Below are 22461 nucleotides of genomic sequence, written 5' to 3' on the forward strand. Positions count from 1 at the left end.
GCGGGTGCCCAGCGCCGGCGCCAGGGGCAGCGGGGCCACTCACTCACCTGGTCTTCTGGCAGGCGCAGCAGATCCAGTCCTCCTCTTTCTTCTGGTAGAAGCAGCCGCTCTTGCAGAGGCTGTATTTCCGATCCACGATCTCCCGCTTGGAGTTGAGGAAGGTGAAGGGCGGGCAGCAGTGGATGCTGAAGTGCTCGGAGAACTTCTGGTTCTTGGAGAGTCTGGGACCCTCCTTACCCATTTTCTGACTCATCTCACTGGAAATCGTCCACGTAGGAGAGATGGGGAGACATCAAACAGAGCTGTCAGGAAAGGGAGGTTTCCACCCAAGGAGGCCACCCCCCTGTGACTCCCACTGTCCCAGTTAATATTCAGGGTGGCCCTACAGAACGAAAGCCTAGAAACTCAACGTCTTGCCCAACTCTACAGAAGGAAACTAAATTGATGTTTATTTTCAAAATTTTAAAGTCATGCTTTATAGAAAAAAGAAAAGTATGCATCTGACTATTCCTTATGTTTCAGAAATCTATACAGGATAGGAAAAATATTACAAAGCCAAACATATTTTGGCTAAATAATATAGATTTAGGAAAGGCCATTTGTCTAAAAAGCAAAAAAAAAAATTAGTTTATTATTAAAACTATAATCACTATTCATACAATAAAATACTACACAGCAATGAAAAAGAATAAACTGATACACACATTTGAATCTCACAAATATAATGCTGAGCAAAAAGAAGTCAGACACCAGAGGATGTGAGCTGTACGATTCACTTTACATGAGGTTCAAAAATAGGTAAAACTAATCTATGACGCTAGAAATCAGCATAGTCATTCTTGGATGGGATCTGACTAAGCAGAGGTCCAATAGAGCCTGCAAAGGGCTGAAAATGTTTCTTCTCAAAGTGAGAAAATTGCAGAAAATGTCCCAACTAACACTCCAAACACTGAAGCACACCAGGAACTTAAGTGACTATTTATCAACAAGAGTCAGCAACTATGGTGGGTGATAAGAATGTGCTGGGCACTGAGAACACTCCTGCTCTTGACAAACTCAAGGTCACGTTGGAAGAGATGTGCAGTGTGTAATTACAAAACAGTGAATTGTGGGCCAACAGAAATTGATACAAAAGTTCAAGGGCAGCAGAGAAGGATGAAGACAGAAAGTGTGATCTGGGTTTTTAAGGACAACTAAACTACATTAAGGAGATTTTTTTCATATTTTTGTTCTTTAATGTGAGATCTTCTGCTACAGACAGGAAGGAGGGCTGAGAAACAAATAGCATATAGGTTAAAAAATATGTTTTTTCACTTTAGTTTATGATAATCCAAATTATGCATTACATCTGTTACATAGGTTACAAATGCTCTTCCCTGATGTTTCATATGCCTTTATCATGCAAAAATAATTATTGTGTAAATAAATTTATTAGCTCTTATTCAGCTTTTTATATTTTCTCTTAGGAAGGTCTTCTTCCCTAATTTTTTTTTTTTTGAGAAGTGGCATTGAACTCAGGAGCACTCAATCACTGAGCCACATCCCCAGATTTTTTTTTATATTTTATTTAGAGACAGGACCTTATTAAGTTGCTTAGTGCCTCGCTAAATTGCTGAGGCTGAAACTTGTGATTCTCCTGCCTCAGCCCTCTGAGCTGTGGGGATTACAGGTGTGCACCACCATGCCCTGCTGTATATTTCCATTTTAAAAGAAAAAATATCTCTGGATCCCACTCCAACATCTATTTGCCTTCCCTATTACTTTCCTCCTTTCAGTAGGCAAAATGATCAATACTGTTTTTCTCCCAAAATCATCATTTTTTCTCTTAAAATCACCAATGAGAGATGTCTATAGCTCTCATTCATTTCTCAATACATTCCACTCTGGCTTCTGTTCCTTTCTCAAAAGAAATGGATCCCCAAAGACCTCCAACTGCTAAGACAGTTGTCTCCTTATTTGGTCCTCTCTCCACATAAATTCTTCCCTTTTCTGTGATACCATGTTCTCCTAGATTTCTGTCCCAAACCCCTTCTTAATATCCCTTATAGGTTCACCTGCTTTATGCAAAAATTTAATGTCCCATCTTCAAGGTGTAATAAATACTAAATCATTAGTGGAGTTCCCATCAACCATTCAATTCAACATTTATTGTATATTTAGGTTGCTCCAGGCACAGTGCTCAGTTGATGTAGCAGACACAAAGTTAAATCATGTTTAGTCACAACCTCAAGAAATTTCTCCATCAGCTGGAGATATAGACAAATTTGTGACTAGGATGCACATAGTATGTTAGTGACCACAAAACTAATTTATTGACCCCAAATATGTAAATATCATTGAGAAGTGTAAGGGAATGAATCAGGTAAACATCCTGCTCACAATGAGCTCAGAGCATTGAGGGAAGAATGTAACACAGATATCAAGAAAAGCAATAGAAAAGACAGAATGCTCCGGAACATGAGAATATGCAGATAAACCTGGCACAGCAATAGATAACATACTGGGCAACAGAACCAGATAAAACTTCATGGAAAGAAACATTTCATCTGGCCTTAAGATTTGTGTCAATCAGACATAAAATCTTGTGGAGGGATGGAAATGTTGGTCACCTAAGCAAAGACACATAGGGATGAATTGTAGTATCTCTGAGAGCCTTTTCCCTGAAATGCAGAGTGGAGTGTAAGCAAGGGAATAGCACCAAGGTGCAGGTGATGAGGAAGGAAAGGACCAACCTGTCACTCTAAAGTGTCGAACCCTAATGACTGAAATCATCCCATCAGTCTGGGACACTCTGAGTTTAAAGTGTCCAGGACGTGCATGAAGAGATGGGCATCCAACAGTGGGGAGCTAAGCTGCCATCTTGAGATCCTTCACCTATTAAAAAAAAAAAAGAGGCACAACCTTGGGATGGATGAGATGCTCATGAAGTAAGTGAGGAGCCAGACAAGGGAAGGCTCCCTGGAAGAGAGGTGGGTCAACCCTCAAGCTAAGAAGAGGAGCCAAGGAAGAAGTAGCAGGGATGTTCAGAGGGGAAGGACAATCCATAACCTCTCAGAAATTCCTCCATTTTCAGAAGGAGGAGCTAGCCAGCAATATCCAAAGAAGCCCTTTATCCCAACAGGCATTCATAGACCAACAAGAAACTCTAGCTTATTTACAGCGTCTAATTCCTTATACATCTTCTGAAGAGTGCTTACTTTGGCAGCACAAATACTAAAGTTGGAATGATACAGAGAAGATGAGCATGGCCCCCTGGACAAGGAGGACCTGCAAATTCATAAATCATTCCATATTTTTAAAGCCAGACTCAGAAAGCCAAAGTCCAATGTTTCCTCTCATATATATGGAAGCTAGTCCAAAATAAGGAGGAAAAGAGAGAGAGAGAGAGGGAAGGGGGTGGAAGGTTCTATCAAAAAGGAGGAAGACAGGTGGGCTAGATGAAGGGAACTGAAGGGGAAGAGATGGGGTAAGGGAAGAACAGAGAAGTTAACCTAACTTTCCTGTTTAAATATAAGAATATACCACAGTGAATCTCACCATCAGGTATATTCACAAGACACTGATCAAAAAGAAAAAAAAATCCAAAAGTAAATAACAGAAAGATCAGTAGAGTAGAGGGAAGAGAACAGGGAAAGAGAGAAGAGGGTAAATACTGGTGACTGAATATGAGCAAATTATATTTAATGATTTTTCAATTATGTCAAAATAAATAGAAAAGAAAAATGTTTTTAAGAAAGAAAGGCATGAAAAAATTAAAAAGTCAAAACCAAACATTTTTTGTATATTCTTTTTCATATCCTAAAGACCTGCCATATCCTACCCAAATCTCATACATGTTGCAAAGTTCAGATCAAGTGTCTCCCACCATGAAAATTGCTAAAGTAAAACACTTCAGGTCTAGCCATTGCAGTAGCAATTTCTGAAGGTACCAAGCACACAGGGACTGTCACTGTGCTTTCAACAGGAATCTCAGACATTCTCAATTCTCCCTGCCTTCTTGGGGTCATCGTTTCCCAAATGGCCCTGGTACCCATTACAACAGAAAATCGAGCACGTGCCCCAACTTTCTAAAAAATGACTGGCATGGGGGAAGAGGAAGACTTTGAGTCTGCTGTGACTCTGAATTCCTACTGAATTCTCCATTGGCTGGCGAGTGTAGACTCACTCACTCTATGCCCATCTCTTTTCCCAACACACCATGGGAGGGGTCTCAGTTTCTCAGTTCCTGGCTTCCTTCACCCCCTGCCTTCCCCACCATGTCCAGCAGGGGGAGGCCTCACCTCTTGCTATCCATCAATGCATGGTCCTAAATTTGGGACAAAGAAATCATCTTATCTAAAAGAACACTACCATTGTCCTAGGACAACCAGCTAGAAATTCATCCAGCTTTTAAAAGAACATTCCTCCTCTTCCTTAAGTCAAATGTTTGTATTCTGTGGAAAGCTCTAGCATACCAACTCTTTCTCCCAGTAGCAGAAATATGGTATTTTGTGGGTACATGCTTAATTGGTTATGTATACTCCTTCCCAACTCTACCCCACACCACCCTCCAGCTTAGAAAAGTTAAGCTCTACATGCTAAACAAGAGCAACATACACAAGTCGTTCTTTCCCAACAAACCAGTAGGTTAGTTACAAATACAGGCATATAACTAACAGCAGAGAAAAGAGGTAGCATTTACTGAACACCTACTGTATGGTGGTTGTTTTATATATTTTATTTTTCATAATGTGGAATTATGATCAATAAACTCAAAATGAGAATCTAAGGAACATGACTAAGTTCAAAAAGCCAGTAAGAGGCAGGGGATTTGAGTCCACAATGGTGGACTCCACCTTCTTAATTCTTAAATTACTTCCAACACTGATCTGTAGACTCCTTCTCCTCAACCCCACTCTCTGTGGAGCAGATGTTCAAGTGGGAGGCCCAGACTGGACTCCCAGGACCTGGAGATGGGTTAAGGCTGCAGAGACTCATGGCTCAGTGTCCTAAAATGAAGAAGACTGAAAGCTGGAGAAAGACTTCACACCGGAAGGGAAAAATGGAAAATGGAGTTGGAGACTTCACAACAATATGGTGGCCAGGACCTTCCTACCAGGGCGAGAAGGCTCAACTTGCAGGACTAGGATGTGAACTTGGAATGGAGCTTGGAGGTGCTCTCACAGCTCCTTGTATTCCAGTCCTTTAGTAGAATTTTTAAAAATCTACATTCACTGCTGAAACTGAGAAAACTTGAATGGATAAAATAATACAAACTCCTGGATTCTTACCCCATAGTTAACCTCTTGAAATTATTTGAACAACTATTTCTTTATGAATATTTACATGTAAATACATAGTTAATAGAAAGTAGGCTATAACTTACCTATTGTTCAAATTTATCTACTAGAGTTGGAAAATCATTCTTTTAAGTGTTCAATTATAGACAAAATGTTATCTGTGGTATTTTCTTATAGTTGCTCAAATCTATGATAAATTTATTATGTTTTTTAGTTGTAGATGGAAACAATACTTTATTTTATGTATTCATCTTGTATGGTGCTGAGGATCGAAACCAGTGCCTCACACATGCAAAGCAATGCTCTACCACTGAGCAAATAACCCCAGCCACGATAAATTTATAATTATAACCTCCTTTATAGTTATTTTATTATATCTTCTCCCATTTTTCTTGTGCAATCTTGACAGGGGATATCTACTTTGTTATTTTTTTCAAAAACAAGTTCTTGGTTTTCATGTCTTCTCTTTTTTCTCTTTTCTGGTTGTTAATTTCTTTATATGCTCATTATTTCTTTTCTTCTTGGATTTTCTTTAGGTTTATGTTCTTGTTCTTCTTCATTCTTGAATAAGTGTTTCTCACACATGCATTTATGGCTACAACTTTTCCCTTCAGTACAACTTAAGCAGCCCACCACAAATATTAAATTTTCCTCTTCCCCAAATATTAAATTGCTTCCTTTCAAATATGGATGAGTTCTCCTTGAATTCATCAATGAATCTGTAAAATCTGTTGTAAAATTTCCAAATGAATACAGTTATTTTTGTTACATTTAACTTTAAGTTTCAGTGCATTTAGAGAAAATAATGTTTGATAATTTGACTGGTATTTTTTGAGACTTACTTTATAGCCTAGTACCTAGTCAATTTTTTTTAATGTTCCACGTGTGATTGAAGATTGATTTTTCTGGAAAAAATTTGCTAGTTATCTGATGAAGTTTTGTTGTTGTTGTTGTTTTAATGTGCACAATTTACAGTCTAGCAATTTATTTATGGGTGTGGCTGCCATCTTGGATCATGGCTGACAAATGGAGCCACGGTGAGTTGCAATGCTTCTTAATATATTATGGATTAAGAAATGAATGAATTTCATGAATTAAGAAAAGAATGGATTGAATGTTTAATTTATACTGAGGGAAAAAATTTTAAGTCGACAAATGAAGCAAGAAATATCAAATATATTCAAACTCAGCTTGAATATACAAAAAAAGGATGTAACTTTTAAATTTCCTTATTATAAAATCAATGCAGTGATGATTACAACTCATCTCGTGGTTGGGAAAGGAAGGGGAAGGGAGAGAGTTGCACCTCTGAATTTATGGTGCCTTGATCACGTCTGGTTTAAACCATCTGTTCCTAGTGAGTAGTTAGAATTCAATTCCCTAAAAGGACTATTTCTCACCTCCCTCCATTTCTTCTCAAAGTAGAACAGAGTATGGGGATACCTGAGTGTACTCAAGACAATAAGCAAAGGGGTGGCCATTCTGGGTGGTGGTCTTCTCTGCTGGACTCTGCCATTGGGAGTCTTGTCGGGCCTCACTTGGCGTAAATGACATACACTGCTAACCATTTGACCTGACCAAGGCCACTGGTCAACAGGCTTCCTCCTCAATAGTTTCCACATCCACTCGAGGAAACCTCTGGTCCCCATGCGAGCCATGTACTGCTCATAGGGAATGAAGAGCTGTATCTTGGGGCCACTGGCCTAGACCTCATCCAGCCACACTGTGCCCTCACTCATAGGCCATGCCAGATGGGGCTGAGGACAGGCCTCCCCCAGGGGCTTGCAGCCCAGCCACACTATTCCATTGAGGTGCGTCAATCCCTCTTGCACACATGCACACGATTGCAAACCCATCCGGATGACTCTACCACACTGAGCACATCTTCACCATGGTTTTGAGGTTTTATCTGGAGGAAAGAGAAAACATGCATATCTACTTTGGGGGTAAACCCAAGTCAGTGTGCAGGGAGCGGTGTTGTTCCTGGTGTTGAGATAAGAAGGACTCCTCAGAATGTGACAGTGAAGGAAATGGAGAGGGGAACTGGCCATTTCCCTTGTCTCCTTGATCAAAGCAGAGCAAATCTGGTTTAAAATGAAAGAAATCCATCTTCACAGTGGGCACACCACCTGCTGATATATTCCTAAGCTTGCATACATTCCCCCTGCTTGTAGGCATGATATGGCCCTCCGTTTTGTCCCAGCTGACTGCCCCCAAAAGAATGCATGAGTAATGAAATGTCCAATACCCCTCTGTTGAGTCCCCTAAGCTCTTTCTTTGGGATCAGTAAATGGTACAAAGGATCTTTTTCAGCCCCAGGGCTGAACATCTGCCTCTTTAGCTTTTGCTCTCTCCCTCCCCTTTCCTTTGAGCTAGAAGGACTGTCTCCACTTCCTCCTCCCTCTCTTTGGCAAAAACTCCCTTCCAACATGTTCTTTTTCTACCTGAGGACACAAAGCATAAGGCTTGGTTTTCTTGGCAGAAGGGATAATCATTTACACTGTAAAGGAAACTCTAAGACATGGATCTCTCTCTCTCTCTCTCTCTCTCTCTCTCTCTCTCTCTCTCTCTGATACTGGGCTCTTTCTCTGATACTGGGGATTAAATCCAGGGGATCTTTACCACGGAGCCACATCCCCAGCCCTTTTTATTTTCTTATTTTGAATCAGGGTCTCCCTGAGTTGCTTAGGGCCTCTCTAAGTTGCTGAGGCTGGCCTCGAACCTGCAATCCTCCTGTCTCAGCCTCCCAAGTTGCTGGGATGACAGGTGTGCACCACCAAGCCCAGCCTGGCATGATTCTTGATGTGTGAGCTGCCAGACCACTTGGAACTAAGGATAACAAAGAACAAAAATGTACTTTAACATCCCTAAAATCACACCTATTGGGAAACATGGGTTACTAATGATGGCTAATAATAGCACTCTGAATTGACAACTCACTGTGAGTCAGACATTCTTCTCAGTGCATGACATTTATTAATCCATTTAACCCTCACAATAGTCTTAGATACTATCACGAGTATCTTTGTTTAACAGATAAGGAGACAGGTCCAGAGAAGATAAGTGAATAAGAGCTAGTATAACTCATGAGTGGCCAGTGAGACCAATTGTCTAGGGTGACCCACACCTGTCCATACAGCTTGGGGGATCTTGGCAACAACTTGACTGGTCATTCACAGTCCAGAGAATGACAGTATCACAGCATACCTAACACTAGAGAAAGGGTGAGGATGGTTATAATAAATTATCTATCCCAGGCCTCTTCCTTTGCTCCCACTTTAAGAGACAGATAATAAAGGAGTCATCCCTCAACAACTAAGAAGGTGCTCCGTGGGGCACAAAATCCCCCATAAATTTACAAAGTGCATAAAGCTTGAGCAAATGAGATCATGTTCTTCCCAAAGTATTCCCTTTTCTTTTTTCTGAGTCCTTCCTGTCCATGACAGCAACTTCTCTTTAACGCCCACACTACCACCCTCTGTGCATTCAGATGATTAGGAATAACTGCAAAGGGAGGGAAAGTAACTAGGAATTGCAAGTCCCACATATTGGTTGCAAGAGCAAGCTGAAAGGCCGAACGTTTAAAATACCAAATCATCCTGAAGCATGAAAGAATTCACTTCAAGCACTTAAAATATTTATAAATCTCAAATGGATTTTTGCTAAGCCGTGTTTCCATTTCACAATTTAATATTTACTGTCTGAAAAATCAATGCCCTTGATCTTTTAACCTTTCATTCTGTGAGGGGGCACAGGAATGAAATGCATTTCCAGTAATGATAGAAGAATATGCATGGAAAACAGTAAGTGGAATTTTACTTACTAGAGGGAAGATGTAGGAAAATCCCAAGCTTAACTTCTGCATACTTGCCAGAAACAGAGATGGTAAAGAAATGGCCAGAATGGAAAAAAAAAAGTGAAGTATTCATTATACTTTATCTTTCCTAAAATCAGCCTAGCTTTTCAAAGAAGAGAAGGTGAGTGGGGAAATCTGTGCATTTTCATAAAGATGCAATGAAATCAGTAACAATTTGATCTTTATTTAATTGTTAGCATTTCTTGTAAGTCCTTAGTCCTGGAAATACCCCATACTCATTTGAAGACTAACTTGATATTAGGCAGCCCTCTTAAAGGGTGCTTATGAGGGAGTTGGAAAGACCTAACAAATACCTTTACTAATACCAACTGAATGCAGCAGGAGGCTAGATCACTTATTGCAGGCAGCATCTCTGGAGAGCCAGCCATCCTAGCCAAAGCCAGCAGAATCAGGGTGGTGGTCCACCTCCAGAGTGCTTTCAGCTCCCTCAGGTACCCTGATGCACCTCCAGGAGTAGCATCTGCAGCAGGGGACTGGGACAGAAGCCAGGATCCTGCCTCAAATAGGTGAGACATTTGTGCCCTGGAGAACCATTCTCAGCACTAATTTTAAGACTGATGAAGGCCCTCTATAGATAGGAGCCATTAAGACAACTTCTTTGTGACCCCACAACAGATCCCATTAACAGAAAAAGCTCCATGACATTGGGCTACACGTGTAAAGAATATACTCATAAGATGACTGAAAGCAAATGCCAACGTAGGGTATTAACACTCGGCCACCTGCTGGAAGATGTACTGAGTACCTGTACGCGCCGCGCCAGCCGTAGACAAGACAAAGAAGGTGCCTATATTCTCCAAGCTTAGGCGACTGAAAAGGAGGTGCTACCAGCTCATCTGTCACCTCATGACTAGTCTACTGCACATATAACTGAAGAGTGATTAGGGCTCTGGGGGACAGGAACCAGGCTCTAGGAGGAAATCCAACAGTGAGACAAATTTAGATTGAGGGGCTAAGAAAGGATTCCTGGAGTGGTGACATTTAATTTGAGATCCAGAGGATAAATGGGAACCATTCACATGTGGGGGAGGAGAGAGTTCCAGACAGAATCCCTAAGACCCGATGTGCTTGAGAAGCCAGGAAGAAGGGGGATGACTAGAGCACAAGGGGTGGGTGTGTAGAGGGGGTCCATCAAGCAAGAGCAGGCAGCGCCTTGAAGGTGAGCTAAGCAGCAAAACAAATAGGAAGGTGCTAGAAGGTCTGACCAGAGAAGATGAATGTCTTCCCATTTATATCCGGTGAAGATGGCTCAGGTTCCTTGCATCATAAACTGGAGGGAGACAGGAGTGAACGCAAGGAAATCAGGGAGAATGACAGGGAATCTGACTAGGGCACGGCCAGTGGAGGTGGATTTTGGAAGCCAAATTAAGAGGACTTAAAGATGCATTGGCCCTGGGGTTTGACAGGAAGACTGCCAGACTCAGGGCTTAATGCCTAATGGAGTAGTGTGCTGAGGGGAGGAAGGCTGGGTGAGGGGAGCGAAAGTACAGTTTTGCACATTTGTTTATTCAAATATTAATTGAGCACTTATTATATGCCAAACATATTAAGTCTAAGATGTTTTTAAGGACCTAACGTGCTGATGATACCACCCAGTAGATTTGCCTCGGCTAGAAGCATCAGCATACGCTTCAAAATTTCTAAGGTTCTCAGTATAAAGTGAGCAAGGAAGGAAGCCCAGTGATGACCAGGACATGTAGATAGATTAACCAGGACAGGTAGAGAAGCAAGGACATCCAGGGAATTTCCAAGAGAAACTAGGTAGATGGCAAATCATTTCACTAAGATGGCTTGGTCCCCCGTTTGGTGTTATTGATAGATGGTGGAAATTTTAAGAGGCGGGGCCTCATGAGAGGTCTTTAGGTCATTGGGAGGCATGACTTCAAAGGGCATAGTGGGACCTCAATCCATTTCTCCTTGTCTCTTTCACGTCATGTTCAGGAAGTGAGCAGTTTTGCTCCAACACCCCATTCCATATGCCACACAGACCTAAAACAGTAGGGCCAACTGATCATGAACTGAAACCTCTAAAGCTAGTTGCTTTCCTGCCTGTCAATTGCCATGTCTTTATCTGTGTGTGTTTGTTATGTGACAGAAAGTAATACCATGCATTTTGGTAGACTTGCCAACTTGCTCTCCATGGAGTTTGCAAAATCATCATTCTACGGGCAATATATGAAAATGACCATTTCCCCAAGGCACAATAAAGTGGGTTATCAAACCCAAATATTTTTCCAATCCAACAGGTAAAACGTTTTGTAATAAAAACCCAGATGACATCAATCTCAGACTGGTTTAAATTTGAAAGGCATGTAAATATAATTTACTATATTAATAAATGAAAGGGGAAAATATGATCAGTACTAAATACTAAGAAAGCATTCCATGAAATTCAGTGTCCATTCATGATGAATATTCTTAGCATAGTGGGAAGGGAGGGAATTGCCTTCTGCTGGTGAAATCTTGGAAACACTCCATCCAAATCAGATTCTCCAAAAAGGAAACCACCTACCATTTATTATTATTGGTCAACCCTGCTCTTGAAATCATCATCAACACAAACCCATATAAAAAATTAGAATTAAAAAGAAGAAAAAAGAATCCAACAAGATTTTTGGACATGGATCAACATATAAAAATCACTGTCATTTTCATAGATCAGGAGGATCCAATTGGAAAATATAAAATAAAAGAGACCATCATACCATAAAACCACAGGGCACCTAGAGAGAGAAATATATCAGCTAAAAGAAACACAAGAGCCTCGTGAAAAAATTTACAAAATATTTTTGAATGCCGAAAGAGAAATATGCAACACCATCAATACAGTGCAAGTAAATCTACAGATTTAATGTAATTCTAATCGAAATCAGATATTCACACAACTGACAGGATGATCCCATGGGTCTTATAAAAGTATGAAGAACCAAGATTAACAGAGATAATTTTGAACATGAAGAAAATCTTGTCATACCAAATATCAACACTCACCATAAATTACACTCATTGAAATAATAGCATATTGGCTTGGAAAAAAAAAACCAGCAGATCAATGGAGCTGGATAGAAAGCTCAGAAACATCCACGTATGGAATGTGGCCTGTCATAATAGATTAGGAGATGGATGGACTACTTAAAAGAACGACAAAGTGAAATTAGACCAAAGGTCCCAGTAAGAATCATAAGAGCAAAGACAGGGCATGAAACACAAACCAGCACTATTCAAGGGCTTAACTTCCTTTCACCTCCAATCTCACAATAGCTCCTTTTTTGCAAGTGAGAGAGATGGAGAAGTCAGAGTCCTAAGGGGGCTCATCGGTTCAGCAAACACTGATTGCCCTCTGCATTTGGCACCAGGAACCATCATAGGGTGGTGAGCCCCTGGCTGCCAATAAAACCCCTGGCTTCCTGTCGGGGAATAACGCACAGGTGTGATGGCAGAAGAGCTATTCCAGAACGATCATGGGGTGGGGGTGCTTCAAACCTTCCACTCCAGGCTCTGGTTTTCTTTTACATGACCCCACTACAGGCTTCCAAAAACTGCTCAGCCCCAATGCCTCCAACTGTGACAAAAGCAATTGATTTTCACTGCAGAGGAAGTTCATTCCACATTCACCAACCCCCTTAGAGGCCTGTGGTAGTCCCTAAAGCCTTGCTAATCTTCTCTCAGGCCAGAGGCTAATGCCTTCCTTGGAGGCGTGTAGATTTACACAGTAATGACAATGGCTTCTGTGTTAATCAGTCCAGCACAGCAAAAAATACAAAAAGGCAGGACCTGAACATTGGTCCTAACTACTAAATGCTGTTTCTAAAGATCATCTTCTCCATTTGTCCCTGCTTATTCACTTGGCTCCTTGGCGATGATTATGTTTACAAATGAGTACAATAAAAGTTGAACAATAGATCATTGGTAACAAACCAGTGACAGGTAATGGAAAATTTCTTACAAATATTTATTTGGAATCAGGGTGCTTTTCCACAGAGGGCAGCAAGATGCCAAAAATCCAATACTGATTTGGGGACCTGCCAAGACTATGAAAAAGTAATTGAATAAGAGGATTCTAATTATATTGGAGGTCACTACCCACTTGGGGACCCAAAACAAAGGCTTGTTGGATGCTCTCATTGCTTTGCTTTGTTTTGGGGCAATGAGGACAAACTAAAGTGGTCCAGGGACCACTTTTAGTGGCCTGTAGACAACTACTTCCTGGAACCGAGCAGAACCCCTTTCTGATAAATAAGATCTACTTGACTCTGGCCATTCTGGGGAAAGAATGAAAGATTGGTGTCCCAAGCACACAAATAATATATTTTAGTAGTTGTTTTAGGAGTCAAAACCTCAGGCATTATAGTGGAGGCAGAAAAGCACACAATAATTATGGTACTCTGCTAAATGATACACAAATAACATGACATGCTTTGTTTTCTTATATATAAAAGATTGGTTTATGCACATGAGCATTTACATTGCTATTGTGTGGGGATGAATAATCCCGTGATTTTCTACAGGGCTGGCAGGTGGGAGGGTCTTTCTGAAGTGATCAAAGGTATCCAAATGGAGATGTTAGATGGACAGTCAGAGAGGAAGTATAGCTGGATATGGAGTTTGAAAGCTGATGGAGTGTGGATGCCAGTTGAGCCTAGAGGGTGGATGGCACTGTCTTGAGAGCAGGATGTGGAATGAGAAACAACTATGACTGCGCCTTGGGGCACTCCAAGTTTGCAGTGCAGTGAATGGCAAAAGATAAAAGAGTCAGAAGAGTAGGAAGAAAGTGGGGAACATGTGTCATCACGGGAACCAAAGGGAAGGAATGTTTCAAAAGAGGGAGTCAACAGCCTTGTAGAATGAGTCCAAGAGGTGGGGTGATGTAAGGACTGGAAAACATATTTAACTGTGTGGCGTGGAGAGAATTGGTGACATTAACCAAAGTTGTTCACATGGAGCAGTGGAAACAAGAGTTCGAGTTGAGGGTTTGCTAAAGGAATAATGGCTAAAGATTTGGAGAGAAACTACAGACAATGCGGGCCAGAAGTTTGAGAAGGGAGTAAGGGAGAGTGTGGTAGCTGAAGATGCATGTGGTTTCCAGAAGGCTTTTTGTGGGGGCAAAGGGGTGATTGGTTGGTTATAGTGATGGGTTAATTTGAGGCAATGAGACACTTGAGAGCAGGCATAGATGCCGATGGAAAAGGTCCAGCTACAAAAGAGGAAATTGAAATTGAATCAGAAAGAGGGAATGATCAATGTTCTAGGGACAACCTTGAGGAGCTAGAGTGGTTGGCCTTTGTTAGAAGAGAGAAAACAGTTGGCTGAGCAAAGTACTTATCTATTAGCTTCATTTTTTTCCAGTGAAATTGGAAGCAAGGGTGTCAGCTATGAGAGGAGGAGATTTGAGAATTGAATAAGTTTTAAAGAGATTTTGTAGAAATGTGCCAGGGTACCAGGAAGTTTTCAGGGTCTAGATGAGCTCACTGGCCACTGATGGGTAGTCTGCTCCACCATGTTTCTCTCCAATTATTCTCAGCAGTTTGCATAGACATGGAGAAGATAGATAGGTTGATCCAGGGCTGAGATTTGCCAGTTAATTTGCAAGAGAATAATTGAAACAATGAATCTTAGAATCTACCAGTAATATAAAGAAAGAGAAGGTATAAAAGAGTGATTGATGAATACATTGGTGAACAAATTCATAAAGAGACAGGGGAAATGGAAAGGCAAGTCAACTAGAAGCACCTAGTGAAGAATGGTTGTAGTGGGACACTTAAAAAAGCAATTTGGAAAAAAAAGGAAGGCTGCAAATGAAATGCTAGATGTTTGTGCTATTTGATTGATGCAGTGGTTTCAAGTATTGACAAGGTCCACAGAGTGACAATGGATGGAGGAGACTGAATATAATTCACTGGAGGGTTGAGTTAGCTCATTGGCATTACTATTAAAGTCATCCAAGTTGACAAATGGAGTTGGAGTAGAAAAGAAGTGAGGGCTCTGATAATAAAACCATCAGTGAATAAGGAGGAGAAGTGACCGAGTGAGATCAGGTGAAGGCCCCCCCATAAGAAATAGACGACAAGCTTCAAAATGTAGAGATTTAACTAGAGAGTGAAAGTCTAGCAGCCTGAAAGGGGGCAGGGGAAGACACTGACCAAACTCTCAAACCTGGAGCTACGTGAAGCACAACACGGCCCCATTCGAGAATGTTATTCTCAGAAGACTGGGGAGATTCAGTTAAGACAAAGAAATGGAAGGAATTTCCCCGAGTGGAGTCTGAGGACATAAGGAAAATTAGTCTTGTTCATAGGATGACTGTCGTGCACAGTACATAGGTTTGTCAAGTGTGCACAAAAATGGTGGCTTGGGCCAAAAAACACTCTGATACAGAGTTGTTTTCTTTTTGTTTGTTTGTTTGTTTTATTTCTACTCCCCAAATCTAGAATGCTGTGAGACTCCTGGGCATACTGCAAAAGTGTTTAACTCTTCTTGCAAGTTCTTTTGCTGATTCTACTGTGAAATTCTGAATACTCGTACTCATTATGCAACAATTTAGATGCAGATCCAAAGGTGAAGAGATTCATTTGTACCTGTATTTTCATGCGTACACATCTGGTGATTAAATCTCTGTTATGAGCTTGTCTTGGTATCATTGGCTTCTTTTTGTCCTAAAAAATGAAGCAGTAGAATGCATTCTGGTTAATTAGTGTTTTGGCTACTCAAGTTGTAAATAATTCAAGTAGATTTTGTATGGAGCTCCACTCTCGCCATCCTAGGAAGGATCATGATGTTTGATCTAGATGTCATCTGAAAGTCGGGGTTGGGAGAAAGACATAGTCACAAAATCACATGCAAACGTTTTTAAAGCCACCTTACCTTCAAGAAAAAAAAAGACATACTTCCAATTAATTTACTATAACTAAATAAAACGTTTTCAGTCTTTTTTCCATTTCTTCTAGTGAATTTGAGCTCCACAAGCTTGGTTTTTGCTTATTATACTAATTAATAAAATTCTAGAGTCTATCTCTAAAAATGCAAATATTCACAATCAAAGGAATCAGTAATGGGTTAAAGGAAAGTTCTCCCTTAGAGCTCTGAGAAGACAGATGTGAAAACTTTGACAGGTATCTGTCTTGTTTTCCTATGCAACATGGACATTAATGTGATTAATCATAACCTTATGCTCCTTCCTCTCTTGATATATAGCAGATCTTGGAAGTTTCATTTGAACAAAGGGAGTCTTAAAAATTATGAAGATTCTAGACATAAAAATAACACCCAAAAGAAATTTGTAATGTGGATTGATTATCTTCGTAGATAATTTGCTCTTCTAGTAATAAAGATGTAATTGGTAACCCTGTATAATGACTAACCACATATGTCTTTCTGAGTTTTAACTCAAATCAGGTAAGAATTACTAGCATGTTCTACCACCTACTTGGTAGAATAATTGAAATTCTTGTTGCTTGTTTGTTTGTTTTTAAACAGGGTTTCATTAAGTTGCCCAGGCTGGCCTCAGAGTTACGATCCTTCTGCTTCAGTTCCCAAATTGCTGTGTTACAAGCATGTAACCACCATCATGCCTAGCTCTAAGTCTGCAAACTTTCTTTAAAAAAAAAAAACAAACAAGATCAGTCATGATACAGTACATAGTACCAGGTCTCAAATTTACACTCCCAGTGAAAACAAGAAAACTAAACAAAATACACGAAAGAATTTTTTCAAGCACTGAACAGTAAACACATCAGGGATATAATCCTTGAGAGGAAGGAAGCAAAGGAGGTGAACCACACATATACTGGTTTTTCTCTAAAGATATTTTCCAAACTGTTATGCAGGGAGAAAGAGCCAATGCAGAGAGAGGAAGAAACAGACACAGAGTTAGGGGATGCTAAGACATAAAAGGGTGAAGGAGAGAATAACAGAAAGGGGGAGAGATATTTATACTTTCTCTCAGCTACTTGGCCAAATCCAAAATTGTGCAAATGCAGGTGGATACTGTGTGAAACCTAAGAATAAAAATCTCTGAAGAGGCTGATAACTGAGAAGAGATTTCAGAGTTCACACACGACTGGGGAAACATTGTAAGACCTTAGTGAACACCCCAAGCTTTCAGTTGAGACACCAGGAGATTTCACCCAGATAGGGACCACTCCTAGGAATAAGAAAAGATCAAATAGGCATGTCCTAACAAGGTGATCCATCTGTAATTTAACATAAACCAGAAACTCTACAATCTGTTATTTACAACGTCTTACAAAAAATAAACTGAAAACCAAAATTACTAGACATTTGAAGAAACAAAAGGAAACTGAAAAATCAAGAGACAAAATGATCAATGGAAGCAGACCCAGAGATTACCATTATCAATATGTGAAAGAAATTAGAGAAAAGATGAGCACAATGGATGAGAAGATGAGAAATTTCAATATGGAATAAAAATACATATTTTAAAAAACCAATCACGATATAGGGAATAGGAGGGAACTCAAGATGGAATGCAGATGGTGACAAATAAATGTGATTAATGAATCGAATAAAATTAGTCATATAACTATGCTGAAGAGAAAAGAAATAAATTATTTCTGAAAGGAAAATTCCAATTAGTGAATGCATATGCAATGAACAAAGTAATAAACCACCATTAGAACAACACAATAATAATTTCTTCAAGCAACATTTACTAATGAATGCTAAATTTAATAAGTGAAAGTTCAATGAAAAACGGGATATTTGCAGAGTCTTAAGATATCTCTTCTCCACAGAAATATTTATTAATTAAAAATAAAAAATAATAATTTTATAGTGGAGAAATTTAGAAAATACCACCTTAATAATATGAAGCAGGGTAACATTATCAGTAAGAAGAAAGATCATCATCATTTACCCAGATGCGACACACTGAAAGGGAACATCATCTCTGGGATTCTTTTCAATAATTCATAACCATGATCTATCTAATTGTGAAAAGGCATGAAGTATGATATGTCAAGAGCTTTGTAATGTTTTGAACAACCAATTAAAAAAAAAAGAAAAGGCACCAGAAAAATTCAAATGGAAATACATTTTACAAATCATTTATCCGTGTTCTTTAAAAGTCTCAAGGTCAAAAAAGAAAAAGAAAGATTGAGGAACCATTACAGAAAAAATAAAATTAAAGAGATCTCTTTAATTTACAGTATAAACGCAATGGGGCATCCCAGATTCGATCCTGACATAGACAAAGGATATTAGTGGGTAAAACTTGTGAAACGTGAATGAGGGATGTAGTTAGTTAATAATGTTGTATCAATGTTAATTTATCAGTTTTATTAATTGAACTTCATGGTTGTGTAAAATGTTAACATTAAAGGAAGATGAGTGAAAAGCATGAAAAGTGGCGCAGGGGACTAAAAACATCTTGTTCTTTTTATTAACAAAGCATAGAGATATGTACAATGCATAAACAATATGTCGAATATCTACAGAATTAAAATTTCATGGAGAAGGAGAAACAGTTAGGCAATAAATGGCTCCTAGGGGAAGGATGCATATACTGGAGATGTACAGATAATTTCAGAGTCTGCATTTTGTTTAATGTCAGCATCTGTTTCATGATAATAACTTATTTAATCTGTGAGGATTCCTAAAAACCAGCCAAGTCAGGAAAAGGGGAGCTATAAAAGATACTTAGCCCCCCTAGCTCTCTTGCTTCTCCTTATTCAAATATAACCATAAAATATGGTTCTGCCTACCCTGGACACTTGATAATAATATTATCTTTTCCAGAAATACCCTCCTGAGCTTGCAATGCCTGTTTGAGAATAGAAAATTTCAAGTCAAACACCCCTTTCTCAGAGAAAAAAATTTCTGGTCATTTAGTTAGATTAACAATAAACACCATCATTTCACAATTACATAGCTTCCTGGGGTGCTTCTCATTTGCTTTTATTATTGTTGGGGTTGCATACGATTTTTTTTCCACTACCACAAAAATGTAAACTCTCCAGATGCTAGCTCATTGCCTGCCACATGGACTCTCAATAAATATTTGAGTGAGTAAATGAGTGAATGAATGAGTGAATGAATGAATGAATGACATGTGTCAAAAGCTTGTGAAGAACTGAGAATAAATACCTGAATGGAGGGTTCCAGTTAACTCAGAATTCCTCAACTTCCTCTAATTAACCTGATATTGACATCAAGTTATCTACACACTCATAACTAATGAACATCAGCTAATAGCATTGGTGGGCACCAAGGAACTACTTGGAAACTTGAATGTTCATTTTAAAAAGTTATATGTAAGACAGAACCATACAGAAAAAAAGCTTTTCAACTACAGAAAACATTGTGGTTCTGAAGTCCCCAATTTATTCAACATAAGTTAGTTAGCTTCTACCATTCTATTCACTTCTGAAAACTTAGTAGCTTTATCTGAGAACCAAGTTATCTTAAATAAATATTGACTATAAAGAGAAGGTGATGCCCAAGCACAGTCTAGTTTTCCAGTGAACTGAAGCCCTAAGAAGGTTCTCCGTGTCTCTCAGTACCAGTGTCTGGTCCCTTGTGTTTCCTACAGGGAGTCTGAAATAGACTGTGAATGCACCATTTATCTTAATTATATAAAAGTCAATTGTTACTCCCTCTGACTGGAATTTAATGTTTGAGGTTTACCTGCTTAACTTACAGTTTTGTCCATTATTACTTTTAGTTAAAATTTCTTAAGCCTTCTATACCGATATATTTGCCTCCTCTAAGTCATAAGTTTCCATGTGCAAGTGCCAGAGCCAACTTTCCATGACATGATCAGCAAGATCTCCTATGCCCGTGGGCTGTACATATATTTTCTCTTGCTCATGGTTTACTTTTTGCCTTTGGATCAGTAAGAGAGCCAGAGCCTTGCCATTTCTTCTCCCTTTTTCCCTCCCTCACCTTCTCTCTCTCCAGAGATATCGTTCCTTATTCCATGTGGGACAGCCTGGCCTTCCCAGACCAGGAGCCAAGTGGTGAAGGCTCGGGACCCACACCAGTCTTGGGAGAAAACACATACTTCCCTGTTCCTGTATCTCTTGATTTCCTCTGGCAACACAGACTGGACTTCTTGGCCTTTCCTCTAAAACAAACAAATCTTCAGACTTGGGATGTAGACAATGGGGATTTGGAAAAGGAAGAAGGAAGTCTCAGTACAACTCCATGTCATAAGTTAGCTTCCAGCCTCCTTAACCAAGAGGCTCTGCATTTACCCAGAGTTCTTGGACAGTTGTTCTTGGCTACTGACTAGAGAGGGGAAGTGAAATGTGGGATTCTGTCACCAAAGTTCCACATCAAGGACCTAACATGATGGAGTCCCTTTCCCCCCTCAAAAAAAAATGTTTGTCTTCCACGTTAGACCTTTAATACCTTGCTTTTAAAATATAACAAACCAGTTTCTAAACTTAAGTAATTGACTTCAGTTATTCTTGAAAACATTTTGCATGAAGGTATTGTGAAGATCCCTCCCATATGTCTCTGAGGGTAAATGTTATTATTATCCCATGTGAGAGACTTTAAATGAGTATAATATGAGTATTATTTCAGATTTTTTAAGCCAGGTCTTATGCCTTGGTTGATTGGTAACTGCTACTTATACTGCTCCCTGATTTCTATGCAAACTCTAGACTATACATAGAAAATGTATGTGCTCACTGTATATTTAATATTCACATTTGCATTGACCCTAAGCCCCCTGCAGTAGGCTGAATGGACTGCCCCATAAATTTCCAAATCCTAATCACTGAAACTTCTGAATACCTTATGTTATGTTATGTAATGAAAGAAATTTTACAGACATAGTGAAGGCCAAGGATTTTACAGGGAGATTATTCTGGATGATTTGGGTGAGTCAAATAATATAAACCCTTAAAAACCAAGAACTTTCTCTAGCTGGGGTCAGAGAAATGCAACAGAAGACAAGGCCAGAGTTACTCCTAGCTTGAGAAGAGCTCAACCCACCATTACTGACTGGAGCAAACCAGAGACCTGAGCCCAACAACCACAAGGAGTGAGTTCTGACAACAACCTGCGTGAGCCTGGATTTCAGAGCTTCTTCTAGACAGGAGCTCTGCAGACAACCACTTCGTGTCCTTGTGAGACCCAAAGCAGAAGATATAGACAAGCCTACAGGACTTCTGATCTACAGAACAGTGAAGTAATAAATGGGAACAGCCTTAAGACACTATGTTTGTGATGGTTTGCTAAACAACTCACTTCTGTAGATTTCTGAGAATCCATTCCTCTATCTTCCTTATTAATTTTTGAACTCCCATAAAAAATAGTTACACTTTCCATGAAGACCTCCGTATCAGATGTCCTGGTTCTTTTTTTTTTTTTTTTTTCAGAGTAGAAATTAGAAGTTTATTAGAAGTTTATTAAAGGACAGCAGAAAAGACTTCTCCCGGAGGAAGAAGGGGACCCAAGAGGTGGAATCCCTGTCCTGGTTCTTAAATGCTGTTGTTCCAGCCTCTAAATGTTGCTCTCCTTTCCCATGTTCATTCACTCCAGATGTGGACACTAACTGTATTAACTGTATTTTCTTATTTTCTGTGTTCATAATGCTCTGGCATGGGGGTCTTGCTGATCCTGAAGAGACTGCCTTCCCCAGGACTAGTTAATTCCTAGAGATAGCCAATGACTCCTTTGTGAGCTCACCTTTCATATGGAAATCAACCAATCCAGAGCCCAGATTTTCCAACTACCTCCTTTATTAAGCTCTCACAGGATGAACAAATATTCCTCTGTCCTAATGTCCCCAGGGCCAGATCCCAGTTAACTTGGAACAGATCCTACATCTCAGAGTCCCAAGAAATTATTCACACTACAATTCTAAACCTGCCTAGTCCCTTACCCTGCATTTCCCACTGTTCCCCACAAAACCACAATAAAGACTTCCACCCCTGCTTCCCCCTTTCTCCTCTTGACTCCTGACCAAGGAAACTGGTACTTCCTCATGTGGCCCTTTTCCTCTAATTTCATGTCCCCATGTCCCCCTCCTCTTGGGATCTGTTATGCTTTCGAATGTGAGGTGTCCCCCAAAAGCTCACAGATGAAACAATGCAAGTTTTAGAGGAGAAATGATTGGGTTAAGAGAGCCTTAATCCATCAATCAGTGAATTAATCCCTTGATGGGATTAACTGAGTTGATAACTGAAGGCAGGTAGGGTGTGGCTGGAGGAGGTGAGTCATTGGGGGCGTGCCTTTGGGGTTTATATTTGGTATCTGGCAAGTGGAGTGTCTCTGTCTCTGGATCTCTTCTCTTCTCTCTCTCTCTCTCTCTCTCTCTCTCCTCCCTCCCTCCACACC

General features: G+C 39.9%; 1 protein-coding gene and 1 non-coding gene across 3 annotated transcripts in view; one reads left to right on the forward strand and one right to left on the reverse strand.

Moving 5' to 3' along the window:
* LOC107145102 (myelin associated oligodendrocyte basic protein) overlaps positions 1 to 22461 on the reverse strand; it is a 46812-nt gene that overhangs the window by 20871 nt on the left and 3480 nt on the right. For both annotated transcript variants that reach the window (XM_048794694.1, XM_048794695.1), the window contains exons 2-3: positions 15732 to 15809; positions 48 to 257 (exon numbers count right to left, since the gene is read on the reverse strand). In XM_048794694.1, the coding sequence (XP_048650651.1) occupies positions 48 to 253 (206 nt within the window). In that variant the 5' untranslated portion in view covers positions 254 to 257; positions 15732 to 15809. The remainder of the gene's footprint in view (positions 1 to 47; positions 258 to 15731; positions 15810 to 22461) is intronic.
* On the forward strand, positions 3190 to 3297 carry LOC125613838. Its single transcript, XR_007344436.1, has one exon. It is a non-coding gene; the product is annotated as a U6 spliceosomal RNA (small nuclear RNA).

The sequence above is a fragment of the Marmota marmota genome, unplaced genomic scaffold (assembly GCF_001458135.2).
Source record: "Marmota marmota marmota unplaced genomic scaffold, marMar, whole genome shotgun sequence".
In the NCBI taxonomy this organism is placed as follows: domain Eukaryota; kingdom Metazoa; phylum Chordata; class Mammalia; order Rodentia; family Sciuridae; genus Marmota; species Marmota marmota.